We start from the raw sequence: 13,706 nt of genomic DNA, 5'->3' as shown, positions 1-13,706 counted from the left end.
ATGCCAAGACCACCTGCGACTTGCGCAGCATGACAACCGAGGTCCATGGCAGCAAGGCTGGAGAGCGCGTCAGTGGCGCCGGCTAGCCTCGCCGTGAAGCTTGAGTTGCTTGCCGATAAGGCATGGCGAGGCTTGATCGCAAGCGTTCCGTCGTATCGCCTCTACATGCATATCATTGTACTCGAGACGACTTTTTGAAGAGTGGTTGAGACAGGAGTATCTTGCAATAAGACCACGTTTCTCATCCACGCCTGCATCTTCAACAATACAAGCCGCTCAATTATTTCCATCACGTCATGGACAGACCTCGGTGAATGACCCGACGTCGGATTACGCAGTAGTGTCAACCACACATATCCCCGCGCCGCGTCTTACAAACAGAAACACCACCTTCTTCTTCCAGCCTTCCATCACACGTGTGAAAAACCCTTAAAAGCCTACGGCGGACAAGCCGAACAAGGCTGGCCATAGAAAAATCCTTCGACGACGGTTTCCCTTCCGTTGAATGGTCATCTGCATGATCGGAGCACGCCTGGGGTGATGTGCGCCTTTCCCAACAAGGCCTCAGCCTGTGTTGATCACAGGGTCCTTGTGCGGCCATGGCCACCCAATCGCTCGCATGTGAACCATCAATAAAGGTCGAACGGGGTCCCGCCTGTCGTTTGTAATCGGTAAAAAGTTCGTTGTTTTGCTTACTTTGTTGTGACAACGCTTCTCTTGCGCAAGCGGTTCTTTTTCCTGTGCGCGCGGAATCTGAGCGCTTGTGTGACGTTTCCAACGTTTGATAACTAAAGAGACGGCTACGCTACGCTACTACTATGGCTTCTGCCGCGGAGGTCCAGCAGTCGCCCGAACTGTACAACGCCACCGCGAACGAGAAAGGCGATGTCGAACGACGGGGTAGTGTCGCGAAGACTGAGAAGGGGAGGTGGGAACGCTTGTGGCCGGTTATTGCATGCGGTGCTGGTCTCTTCAGTGATGGATACCTCAATAATGTACGAACTACACCAGCGCACCAAAAAGGACTCCCCAGAAGCGGAAAAAAGCAAGACAAGAAAGACAGAAAAATATTCCCAACGCGACAGCCACCACCGAAAGCGCCTCACCAAATCAAACCAAAACTCATGAACAAGTACAATAGCTAATACAACAATGTCCAGATTATCGGCCCCGTCAACACAATGCTCAGAATCATATACCCAGACTCATACAAGAACTCTTCTGCTCAGGCAAACGTCTCGAGTATAACATTTGCCGGAACCGTAGTCGGCATGCTTTTCTTCGGCTATACATCAGACCACTTTTCCAGAAAATGGTCCCTATTCACATCCACCATAATAATCATCCTCTTTGCCATCTTAGGAACGGCGTCATACGGTGCAGGCAAGAGTCCCAGCGGTTTGTTAACAGCACTCGTTGTATACCGATTTTTCCTTGGGATAGGTACGTTTCCCCCTCCCTCAACCCACAATCAAACCCTCAAACTTACGGATAATTCCAAGGCATCGGAGGCGAATACCCCGCCGGCAGCGTAGGCTGCGCGGAATCCACGGGTGAACTACGCTCAGGAACCCGCAACAAATGGTTCATCCTCTTCACAAACGTGCAAATCGACCTCGCCTTCTTCCTCAGCGCCATCGTCGCCACCGTCGTAGTCCTCGCAACAGGCGAGCAGCACCTCCGCGTCGCTTGGCGCATCTGCCTAGGAATCGGCGTTTTACCCCCCTTATCCCTCATGTACCTGCGTCTTAAACTGCAAGAACCCGAAGCCTTCCAGCGGGAATCTCTCGCCAAGGCTAAAACACCGTGGTGGCTCATCATCAAGTTTTACTGGTTCCGCCTCGGTGTCGTGAGTGTGATATGGTTCATCTACGACTTTAGCGCGTATTCCTTTGGCATCTACGCCACGTCCATTCTCGCCAACTTGCTCGGTGAAACAGCGCCGTTGTGGAAGAGTTTAGCGTGGAATATCCTTATTAATTTCTTCTATATGCCCGGGTGTCTCGCGGGCGCGTTTGTGGCGGATTTACCGTCCATGGGGCCGAAGAGGACGTTGGCGATTGGTGTTGTGTTACAAGGCATCATTGGGTTTATCATGGCGGGTTGCTATCCATGGCTTAATCGGCCGGAGAATGTGGCCGGGTTTGTGGTTGTTTATGGGGTTTTTCTTGCGTTGGGCGAGTTTGGGCCGGGGGATAATATTGGGTTAGTTGCTAGCAAGACTTGTGCGACTGGTATTCGGTATGTTTCCCTTTTCTTTAGAATTCTCGTCGGTTGGATTGCGGAAACTAACGGAAGGAAAGTGGCCAATACTACGGCATCGCCGCCGCCGTCGGAAAAATCGGTGCTTTTGCTGGTTCCTACGCCCTCGACGCCATACAAACAGCCGCCGGCGACGACAAAATCGCTGCGGGCAGAAACCCCTTTTACGTTGCTTCGACTCTGGCTTTCGTGGCCGCTGGTCTCGTGTTCCTGCTCCCGGATATCGGCCAGGATACTATTGACCACGAGGACGTAAGGTTTAGGGACTATCTGACAGCGAACGGGTATGATACCGGGAAGATGGGGTTGGGCAGTGAGGTTAGTGAGGGTGTGGAGAGGGAGGGGGTAGTACCGGTTGAGAAGGTAGAGGGGAAGTAGTGGCGTTTAGGGGATGCGGAGAGGGGGATATAGAAGTACGGGTGATGATGTGTGTATGGGAAAAGTGGATAATGTGTGGGTTAGAAAAAGTGAAGAGTAGATGTTAGGTTGTTAGCCTATGATGATCGTCTGCTAAAAATATGATGCATACACAAACACCGTTTCAACTTTCTTTCTTTTTCGCAAGCGTAACTAAAGATGCCTTGGGTGATGACCCTGTGAAGATCGTTATTGTATGTTTCTTCCAGATGTGGGACACTGATTAAAAATGAGAAAACCTGATTTAGTGGAACTGAAAAGTGTCTGGACTATTTGCTTTGTTAGATTAGTGCTTTTCATCATATTAAAATTAAAAGGTGAATCTGTGGTCCACTGTTTAGAGAAACATGGTAAAACAGCAGAAGATACGGTTATCAGCTTAGCAGCAACCTTAGATAGTATCTCTAAAGTAGACTTCAAAATTCAAGACCACACCATCTATTTTGAATCCTCTATCCAAGTCTATACGCATATATCCCTTCTAATCCATACATACCCAGCCCACAACCCCTCAAACCACCCCCCCTCCTCTCCTCCAACAACTCCTCCACATGCGCATTAATCCAATACCTCGCCAGCACCCCCTCATCCATATCCTTCGCGCCCCCAACCCTCCCCACACACACCTCATCCTTACACAAACAATCAAAAGGCTGTGCCATATCCCACTCGGTACTCGGATAAAAAAAGGTCAACTCATCCCCCTCCTTCAACCCTTGCCCCTTATCACTAACCCGTATCTCCCACCGCGCCATATCAAACACCAGGCTGGGCGCGCAGCTGTGGTTGATGTACACGAGGTCGCTGTTGAGCTCAATGTGTAGGTCGCGCGACGCTTGCACGGAGGAGTAGGCAACGGTTGCGGGGGTTGGGTTTGTGATGCGGGCGAAGAGGGCGCCCGGGGGGAGGGAGACGAGGGAGACGGAGCGGCTAGTGAAGGAACCGGGGGGCGTGTTCTACGCGGAGGAGGCGGGTGAGGTCTGGTTTTACCCAAGCGGGGATTTTGGAGGTGTTGTCGTTTGTGGTTTTGCGGTTTAGGTGGGGTGGTTGTGTGGTAGGTGAGGGAACGGCCGAGGGGGACATGTTGGTTTTTGGATTTCTTTTCTTAAAGTGATGTGTGGTAAAACGAAGAGATCTGATATTTTGGAATAATTATCCTTCTAGATGGATTGTTAAGAGAGAGTCAGTTGATATGGAGGATCTGCTCGTTCTTTAGTACTTTCTGCCTTTAGCAACAATCGACCGGCCCGTGTGGGCTTTACTACATCCCATGCGGATGACTGGTCCCACACGAAGAGGCAGTTTCTTCTTTTGTGTGGGGAGATACGACTTGTCCCTTGTTGCCGAACAGGCTTGGGCGGTTCTATTCAAACCTCTTTTGGTACATGTGGGTAGACAAAGACCCGAGGTTACACAATTCGGTCCGTGGGTACAAAGCATTGCCTAAGCCCATTACGCACAAGATGTCGTTGAGGCATATTGAGGGCATACTGGTACATGTGGCCATCTGTCGTTGAGCGTAGCGGGGCTGGGGGTGACGTGAGTTTACAGGCCTTATCCGGTATTACGTTAGGTTGCCGAGGTCTGGCATAATGTACGCTAGCCCCAACACGTCACGAACCCGAGGATGTACCTAATCTATAATGCACCTGCAGAGGCTAGCAGCATAAGCAGGATTTTACCAATCCATCCACCACGTGCGCAGACATGTAGAAACACTTTTTATTAACAATAAGATATAATTGTTAGTTAGAAAGCTAGGCTACGGATCAGGATTTACTACCCATGAAGCCGCTTGAATAGCTACATGCCTTTGAACGCCCGCACCAAAAAATGCCTAACAAATGCATACCAAGTACTACTTTGCATACCCCACTATGAGAAGCGTTGAATCTATGCTATACGGAAAAGCATTACAAGCTGAATCCATGGATATAAATGTTCCGACGACGCCCAAGGAAACAACCCCAGGTTATTCATATCACCTCCACATCCACCACACCACAATTTAAGAAAGATGGAAAGCGCCTTGACCCTCACGGATGGCGACGCTGAGTTTCTCGCGAAGTACGGTGATGCTGCTGTAGTCTGGCATCTTGAGATAGTTGACGCAGGTCATGACAGAGGGAAGATAGTCATCCGATGTGTATGGGGGCTCGCTAGGCTTGCAGACGACGGTGAACATTGGTGTGAGAGCCTTGAAACCTGGAGATGGGATTAGCATACAATGTTGATGAGAAATTTTTGGTTGTCTTACCTCCGATAGGCAGCTTGGGACTCCCGGTGATGAATTGCAAAAAGTCCCTACGCTCTTGCGCATCGAACTCGCTCATGGTGGCCAGGAGATTGCGGACGCTCTTACTGTCCAGATTGTAGCCGTGATCTGCCTTGATGGAATCCATAAGAGCTGAAGGATATTTAGCATATGCGATGAAATATTGGAATGGACAAGACTTACTCTCAAGCGACCAATCTTCATCTGTCCTGCCAAACAGCATTACCAGCTCATCCGGAGTGAAGGCCTTTAGGGCTGAGTATGGGAAAACTTCCGTGAAGCCATCACGAAAAGCATTCGCCTGGCGCTGCACACCCGAACCCAAAGTGAAATCGATGACCTTGTCCACGTATAGATCGACATTGTCGATTGAGACCGGTGTATCTGCGCCTTTGGGGATGAGTTCGATTGAGCCATAGCCAGGTAGTGTAAAGTCTAAGGCCAAGTCTTCCACTCGGCAATCTTGAATGACGATCTCCTGGAGAGCTGCTGTCTTGTTCGCTTCGCTTATATTGCTGATCTCAATCTTCTTCTTTGCATCGGCAAACTGTTTGAGTAGCAGCAGCGACTTTGCTAGGCCTTCATCCACAGCCTTGATGGCTCCTAGGGATGGAACGACTGCTGCACTGCTACCATCGCCGATACGGAAGAATGTCGGGTTGAATGAGACATCGATGATGCGTGAGTCGAGCATTGAACGAGCAACGAATTTGCCCAGGACTTTGAAAAGCTCAAGACGCTTTTCACCGTTCTCGGTGCTTGCCTCCTCGGCGCTCATAGGCGCAGGATACAGTCCTCGCTTACCAAAGGCGAACTCATCGGTATCGTTGGATTCGTTTTCGCGCCACAGCTTTAGCTTCTTCTTTGAAAACTCGCGAGATACCGTCGAGTAAAATTCCAGCGTTGGTCCCAAGCCGGTTCCTACTTCTTCAAAGTACTCCACTTCTAGAACACTAGGAGAGTGACCGTAAAGTTGCATGACCTTCATCGCAGATTCTAGTATCCTAGATCTGGAGATCCTAACCTTTTGACGTTGGAGTCTGCCCAAAAATGGACGCTCATCACGGTGTCGATCATTACGTGAATCGCTTGTGGGCTGCGAATTCTGCCATCGCGTCATCGATCGCGAGTAACCGAAAGAAGTCGATTGCAGGAAGAGATGACGGGACTCGAATGGGAATAGGAATGGGTAGAAACGAGCCAAATCTTCGCTCCAGCTCGGGAGGCAGTTACTCGCAACGACAAGAGGTTCTTCAAGCTGGCGGTTCAATTTTGCCGTCAACTTGGTGTTGACAAACTGCGAAAGCGGTTCCGCATTGAGCTTGACATGTTGCTTGTTCGCCATTAGGATATCGTCCAGGTGCGAGTTCAGCCCATGAAGTATACTGAGCAATCGCAGGATGCCAGATGTTACAGGATGTTGATCCAACGATGCGGGCATGCCCGAAGCATCGGATTTTGACTCGGGTGGCGGTGTCAAAGAGCTGGGCTCACTTGGTGGAGGGCCTTGAACACGCTTGAACTTGATGGTGTGAATACCGTTCCACACCGAGCGATGTGCGCCATCCGATGGTTGCGGCTGGTTATAGTGTACAGCACGGTAAATGGTCGTCTCGTTTGAGAGGGGCTGGTCGTTCACGCTAAACTCGATATGCCAGTCTTGAGGAGTCGACTGTACAGCCGCAGCATATGAGAGAGCAGTGGCCGCACCACCCAGACTCTGTCTCAGAGCGGAGCTCTGCAGTAGCGCGGACAATCGTGACGCCGGTGTTCGGTTATCTGTCGGTGGCTTCGATGTGCCTTGCACAGGTGTAGCAACCCTAGTGCCATCTTCTTGACGGGCAGTAGCTTGTCCTGTTGACGCGACTTCGACATTAACAGCGGACGGGTCTGGCATATCCTCGTCAAGTTCCTCTTCAAGATCATCCACTATGGCGTTTAGGGCACTCTCGTCGTCCATAGAATCAGGATCAGAAAGCTGTGCCTCATCAGCGCATTCGACGGGGTCTTGGCTGCTGTTTGAGCGAGGCATAGCTGGAGGCGGTGGCGGTGGCGGAGGGGTCTGTGCCTGCTGTCGCCTACTTGATCGCCGCGTCTTTTCTCGCGTCGCTGAGCTAGGTCCTGGTTGCGGTGAATCAGTTGGGCTTGCCTTGGATCGCGAGGTCTTCTTCGCAGGGCGATTCGTAGACTCTGATGGCGTGTGAGACGGCGCCGCACGACCTTCCGCGAGAGCCTGAGCGTACATGGCCTCCAAGTGGTCCCGAGACTTAGTCGGGCGTGGTGGTCGGTCTGCAAGGCTGATTCGGGGTCGGAGGTAGTCGTCCAGAGCTTTGAAAGTAGCGATGGCATGGATTGAGACCATGATGTTCCGATAAGTCTTGGGAATACCCGAATCATCATCAGCAACGAGCTTCAGTCTAAGCTGTTTGGCTAACATGGAGCTTGCGCTCCCTCTGCTGTCGTACATGTTTTGATGGACAGTGACCACATCGAAATGCTCAGATCGGCTGAGCAAGTCTTGCAGCTTGTGGACCAATACACTGAATGGCGTTGCTGGAGACGCAGTGCTTGCAGTCTTGATCTTGCTCTGACCACTACCTCCCATGAACGCTTCCAGAAAAAGAGGCCTAGGGTCTACATCCTTTCCAACCTCCGGCGTCGCAAACACATCCAGTAGCACTTCAACGATTTTAGACGACTTGAGCTCATAACTAGTAATGCTTTCGAGCGCGTCGCCTTCGAAATAAGATGCTAAGCGTGTGAAAAGGCTCATGCAGTCACCGGCAGCACCTTCAGACACACGCGTCCTGATTTCACAAGCGAGCGATTTCAGATCATCCAAAACCGCAGATGCCCTGTCGCGCGTGGCTTTGTCAGACTCCTTCTCATGAGTCTCAAGGAACTTCTTGGCACGGAGAGTGATGATATCTTCGATATTGGGCATTGGCGGAGGCTGGCGTTGATCAGAAGACGAAGATGAATCGGAGTCGTCATCCTCGTCTCGGTTTTGGCTGCCTTCATTCAGATCGTCATCAACGTCAACATCCTCCCCGTCGTCAGACTGCATTTCCACGTCAGCACCCTCATTCATATGAGCAGTGTCTGGCTCGGCCTCGGGTTCTGCCGAAGAGGTGCTGCTGGCGCCATCGGCATCCAGGGCGGGCTTTGTGTCTCGGTTACGAACGTCCAGCGTCTTGCAGGGTCGATTTGCAAGTTGCGAAATCTCGGAAATGACGCCTTCGCGGTAGAATTGGTAGCGATAGATTGGCTCCAAACGCTTGAGAAGCAGCTCGGCAGCCTGCAAAGCGTAGGTGACCAATGACGAATGATCTTGTTGCGTAAATATAGACGCCAAATGCGAGGCGTATGGCACAGATCGCAGAGCTTCTTCCAAAATCTCGGTATCTAGGTTCGAAAGCATCTTCAGATGTGCAGTAAGCACCTTTTGTCGGACACTGAGATTGACAGTGCTCGAATAAGCATCCGTCAGGGTTGGGAAGAGAATGACTGCGAAGCGCTTAACCTCTGCCTTGCACCCTTCCAGTAACTCGACACGCTTTTCATTGTTGGTCTTTTTGTTCGTCGAGGAAAGTGGAAGAAGATCATCGCCTGGATAGCCGGCATCGAAAAGATCGTCAAGGTATGTAAGACCCTCGCTGGGCACGTCGGGCAGCAGCTCGCAAATGACATTCAGTGTTTCGTAGACCTGGTCCTTGGGCCGATGAATGAGGGCTTGCATGATGACCACGGAATCTATCTTGGCCGCAACGTCTTCGGTGCCGCTCGGTGGCGAGACTCCAGTGAGAATCTGGTACAATGTGTCCACCACGTTCATCTTGAGCAACTCTGCGGACAGCCGTGGGCTGGCTTTGGCGGTGTAAGCGAGAACCTGAAGGAACATGGTGTGGATGTTAGGCCCTATAAGGTTCGTGCTGCCGGGGAGCAAAAGGCGTAGGATGGCCTGGAGAAGGTTCGTGCTGACCAGCTCCTCTAGCCTACTCTCTTGTTGCTTGAAGCTCTGGACGATGCGCGAAACACAAATGCATCCTTGTTCAACCACTTTCTGGTCGTTGTTGTTTAGAATGTTCTCTAGAATAGGCATAACATCGCGGACCACTGGGAACGAATCTTCCGGAATGTTACGGCAGCAGTTCGCAGCAGTAGTGACAGCCACACGTTGTGTGCTGGTGGCGAAGAAATCGAGAAAGGTCAGACACGCAGTCAGGCCGCCCTCGCGAACAATGACGCCGGGAAATTCGACGGAGATCTTTTCCAGTGTGCTAAGGCATTGCTCAGCAAGATCGATAAAGTCGATTTCCAGCAGCTTTGAGCAGAGAACGGGGACGGCGCCACCGTAGACGACATTGGCAGTCGCCTGGGGCAGGGCTTCCATCAGGTTGGCCAGACATCGACACGCAATCAGCATGATCTCAGGGTTTTCTTCCCCGGTAAACTCATTCGCCTGCATTAGCTTGACGAGTTCTTTGACATATGCATCTGGGGAGAAATGGCCAGCTAGATTGTCCTCGGTGGAGATGAGGAGCACCTCAGAGAGATCTTGGAGCGCAATCAGTTGGACCGACGAGTCGGGCGAACGGAGCTGGTCGAGTATGCCCCGTAGGCGCTGTGTAGTTCCCGCCATCATACCTGTGAGTTGTCTAAGCGCAGCAAGGCTGTGTGAATTGCGTCCAAGGAAACTGCCAGATGTGAATGGGTCGTCATCGTCATCGTCGTCTTCTTCATCGTAGCGCTCTCCATGGGGGTCGCCATCGTCATCGCTAGTGTGTTCCTCGCCCGACTGGCGCATTTCCTCATCGGTTGGGGGCGGGGGGGCGTCGTCCATCATGGCGTCCATATCTGCCTTGCTGATTTTCCGAGAGCTCCTCCGAGATGTGGAAGGAGCGTCTGCGTTGGGTTCAGCGGCTGGGGTCTTGGTAGGTTGACGGGCGCTGTCGCCTCGACTCTTGCGGGCGCTCTTGGTGCGCTTCGAGGGCTGTGGTGTGGGTTTTTCCTCAATGGGATCTGATGGTGGGCTGTTGGTTGTCAGCAGTTGCTCTAGTCGGCGCGCAGAAAAGATTGGTACAGACCCAGTTGAAGACATGGCAGCTTTGCCTTTGGCCCGCTTAGATCGACCTGGTGGCTGGGCGGGTGCGTCTTTTTCGTCGACCTTGGAGCGCTTGTTACGTGTGCCACGGGTAGGGGCGGTGTCTGCCGTGTCTGGGTGCTCTGGCGTCGAGTCCCGCACAGCAGTCTTCCTCTTACGAGAGGCTACAGTCGGCGGTTGTTGAGTGGGAGGGGGAGGTGCAGGCGGCGAGGTGTCGTTTGTGTTTGTGTTGCCGGATTGGCGCCTTTGCGAGCGAGTGACTCTGGACGACATGAGATTCTGACTACAGGCTTGTGATGTGATAATCGAGAAGCGCGCAGACTTGGTGCGGCCGTAAGTGCAGCCCGTCTGGGTGTGGATCGACAAAGCAAAGTGGGAGTGGTTGTGTGAGGTGACAGTTGATGGAGTTGGGCGATGGGGTCGCGATTACTGCAGCGGCGAAGGGTCGAGTGGAGAGGTATTTACCTTTCACGAGGTCCTCTGGAGGCCATCAAGGACGCGCCATTAGGCGTGTGCTCAAGCGAGTGCGGTGAGTACAAACACAAAGGAATCGTTAACCGCAAGTGATTGCCCTGGTCTGCAGATGGAGCAAACGACTGTGCTGCTCTGGTAGTAGTGCGATGGGTATAGAAAGAGATGGAGATAGTGCAATGACTCCTGGCGAATACTTGTGAGGTTGATATCCACCACGCATGCCAGGTCGGAGGAGCTAATTACGTGACCTCACTAGAGTCTAGCGCCAGCCAGCCTTATCGATAGAGCCTCCCCGTTGTCGTCCAGGCCGACTGCGCCTGCGCCCTACCCGATATGCGTGGTAGGAGACAGAGAGCATTCGTGTGTGGAAGTGGAAGCTTCTGCAGTTTGCTTTCAGCGTCCATGACGCGCTAGGCGTTGGCTACCTACGCAGGGCAGCAGTTGTATAGGCACGTCCCACGCCCTGACCCTTCCAAATTCTCATCTCAATCCGGTCTGGCGGATAGCAAGCCGAAGTGAAGATCCATGAATGTGACAGCCTCAGTGCTGAAGCGACAACAGTTGGAAGTCGGTTTCGTCGACCCAATGCAATTTCACTTCTCCATCTGTCATAGCAGTCGGCCGCTTCTTCCGTCAAGACAGGCGTGTGTGGCTTGGCATAGATGTGGGGAAGAGCATAGTCACGTGCTGGAGGTCACTGTGGCTTCACTCGGATTGTTCCCTGGGACCGCTGGCACACAGGGTACGTATTCTTACATAGTACAACAATATGCAGGAAACAAATGTAAAGACACTGGACACATCTCTCTCCTCCGGACTAAGTCTCCCCATTTGCTCCGGTCTCGCAGTGGCAATGGATGATCAGGCCAGTCCACCCGCCTCTAGCGGCTACAGTCAGAGATGGATTCCTTGCCAAAAGCCTTGTCACGCTGATTGTTCAGCATTTGGATCCCACGCTCCAGGCCTAAATGCACCAGCGCGCATCGAGCCACCACAGTGCATCCCGGCCGATAGCACTGCTAGTGGGGACGGGGAAATGCCGAAGTGCGCCACGTGAGGGTATTTGCTTCGGTGCATATTGGCGAATGTTCGGATGCGAAAAGTGTTTCGCCCACCAGATCTTCGCGGCCCAGGTAGGCTGAAGCGCCGGAGGTTGGCAAAGTCCACCATCCTTGAGAGGCCCCGCAGCCCGCGCTCCAGTGTCTCAACGACCGCCTAGAAGCAACCGTAAAATGGTACAAGATGGCTCTTCCCTCCTCCCTTAGAACTCGTCCTTTCACCCGCCCAAGACAACCCCCACACCTAAACATCATTTCGCTTTTCTGGCATAAAGCCTGTACATTAAACACATCTCATCGCTTGTCGCTTTATCACCCCCCGCGTCATAAACAGGTTGCTACCGACTCACTTCTTACTACTGCCTAGCTTCTCCGTAGTGTGTTCCGGTAAGACCCCTAGACCCGTTTCTGGCGCTATTCGTAAGCCTCTCACATATCACGCATACTCATAAATGCTTCTTCCCCGCCGGCTGTTGACCTTGCCCTCTAGAACTATTACCACGACCCATTTCTTACCCCAAACTCGCGACCCCACGTTGCCTGCATCCCCACGGCTATCTCCTCACAGCCACCCGGGTGACATCAAATACTTGACATAGCAGTGTACAAAGCCACTGTAGTTGCGAGACACGCTTCTTAGCTGCTTTACTCATACTGTCAAGTATTTCAGGACACCCAGGTGTAGCCGAACACTCACCCCGCGGAGATCACCGCCCCTCACTATCCGCCCGCGCCCCGGTCCACACATCTTGCGCACTACCGCCATGTCGTCGACGGATAGCCAGGGCATTTTGCTCGACGCCGGTCTGCCCAACACCGAGGCCATGTCGCTCGAAAACTACACATTTCCCAAGGAGAGATTGAAGAAGACGCTGTCAAACCCCAAGAAACAGCCCATTGTACTTGTATCATGTGGCTCCTTCTCCCCGCCAACCAACCTCCATTTGCGCATGTTTGAGGAGGCAGCCGACTACTGCGAATTCGAGACGGACTACGAGGTCGTCGGTGGCTTCTTCAGTCCCGTCGGCGACGCCTACAAGAAGGCCGGACTGGCGTCAGCACAACACCGTATCAACATGACCAGAATTGCTGTGCAAGACAGCTCCAAATGGATTGGTGTCGACCCATGGGAGCCATTGCACAAGGAGTACCTTCCTACTGTCAAGGTCCTTGACCACTTTGACTACGAGCTTAACGAGGTTATGGGAGGTATTGAAACCGAGAACGGCGAGAAGCGTCGCATCCATGTAGCGCTGCTTGCCGGTGCCGACCTGATCCAGACGATGAGCACACCAGGGCTCTGGGCCCGCGAAGATTTAAGCAGGATCTTGGGACACTACGGCGCATTCATCCTCGAGCGCAGTGGTACTGATATCGGTATGATACACATATTCCTGCCTTGAACCAACGCTAACTAGTCATAGATGATGCGCTTGTCCAACTCCAACAATGGAGGGAGAACATCCGTGTCATCCCGCAGCTCATTCAAAACGACGTCTCCTCGACCAAGATCCGTCTCTTCCGCAAGCGGGGTAAGAGCATCCGTTACTACATCCCGGACAAGGTCGTCGACTACATCTACGAGCACGGTCTTTACAGCGACGATGAGAAGAAAGCAGCAGAGAAGGGCAAGGCGACTGCTGCTGCCGAGGCTGCCGGGTCTTCGCAAGGCGTCTCCGCTTCCTGAGCGGTGACCTCGTCACTCAACAACTAATGTGTTCCAACGTGTAAGCACTACAAGTGCCGCCGCTTCCGATAGTATTGCCGCATCGCGTACTGCGGCAGCTCCAGTCTATAATACACCTGGCGGCATACGGAGTTGGTTTTATAGACGCGGTCACTACACCGTCACAGACACCCTTTACCGGCTTATTAGAGAGGCACGGGTGGGCCTTCACGGCATGACTGGGCAGGCTAGCCCCCAGGACCTATGGCGCATTGTTTTTTGTATTCCTAGTTATGATACCACACACACATTCAACCATGCATTTTAAGATGTCCACAAATGCGCACATTGGTGGCGGTAGAGAACTGAGTCAAGCGCTGTGATGTCATTGACCCAGAAGCGACGGGAGGCGCTGAGCAGATCTTCCCTGTTCATGCAGGGCCTTATCTT

General features: G+C 52.5%; 3 protein-coding genes across 3 annotated transcripts; 2 read left to right on the top strand and 1 right to left on the bottom strand.

The window, feature by feature from the left end:
• Positions 1 to 818: 818 nt before the first annotated feature.
• Positions 819 to 2,640, top strand: PtrM4_049790 (ProP, Permease major facilitator superfamily; the record flags this gene model as incomplete). Its single annotated transcript, XM_001936787.1, has 4 exons — positions 819 to 995; positions 1,161 to 1,443; positions 1,503 to 2,241; positions 2,304 to 2,640. 4 exons carry the CDS (start codon positions 819 to 821, stop codon positions 2,638 to 2,640), a joined length of 1,536 nt encoding a protein of 511 aa, XP_001936822.1.
• Positions 2,641 to 4,687: 2,047 nt separating this feature from the next.
• PtrM4_049780 (HUL4, Ubiquitin-protein ligase) lies at positions 4,688 to 9,599 on the bottom strand (the record flags this gene model as incomplete). The annotated part of the gene is made up of 3 exons (XM_001936785.2): positions 4,688 to 4,884; positions 4,937 to 5,086; positions 5,138 to 9,599. 3 exons carry the CDS (start codon positions 9,597 to 9,599, stop codon positions 4,688 to 4,690), a joined length of 4,809 nt encoding a protein of 1,602 aa, XP_001936820.2.
• Positions 9,600 to 12,354: 2,755 nt separating this feature from the next.
• Positions 12,355 to 13,277, top strand: PtrM4_049770 (NadD, Nicotinic acid mononucleotide adenylyltransferase; the record flags this gene model as incomplete). Its single annotated transcript, XM_001936784.1, has 2 exons — positions 12,355 to 12,967; positions 13,015 to 13,277. 2 exons carry the CDS (start codon positions 12,355 to 12,357, stop codon positions 13,275 to 13,277), a joined length of 876 nt encoding a protein of 291 aa, XP_001936819.1.
• Positions 13,278 to 13,706: the final 429 nt, after the last annotated feature.

The sequence above is a fragment of the Pyrenophora tritici-repentis genome, chromosome 10 (genome assembly GCF_003171515.1).
Source record: "Pyrenophora tritici-repentis strain M4 chromosome 10, whole genome shotgun sequence".
Taxonomy (NCBI): domain Eukaryota; kingdom Fungi; phylum Ascomycota; class Dothideomycetes; order Pleosporales; family Pleosporaceae; genus Pyrenophora; species Pyrenophora tritici-repentis.
This window is presented reverse-complemented; position numbering and strand designations above follow the sequence as displayed.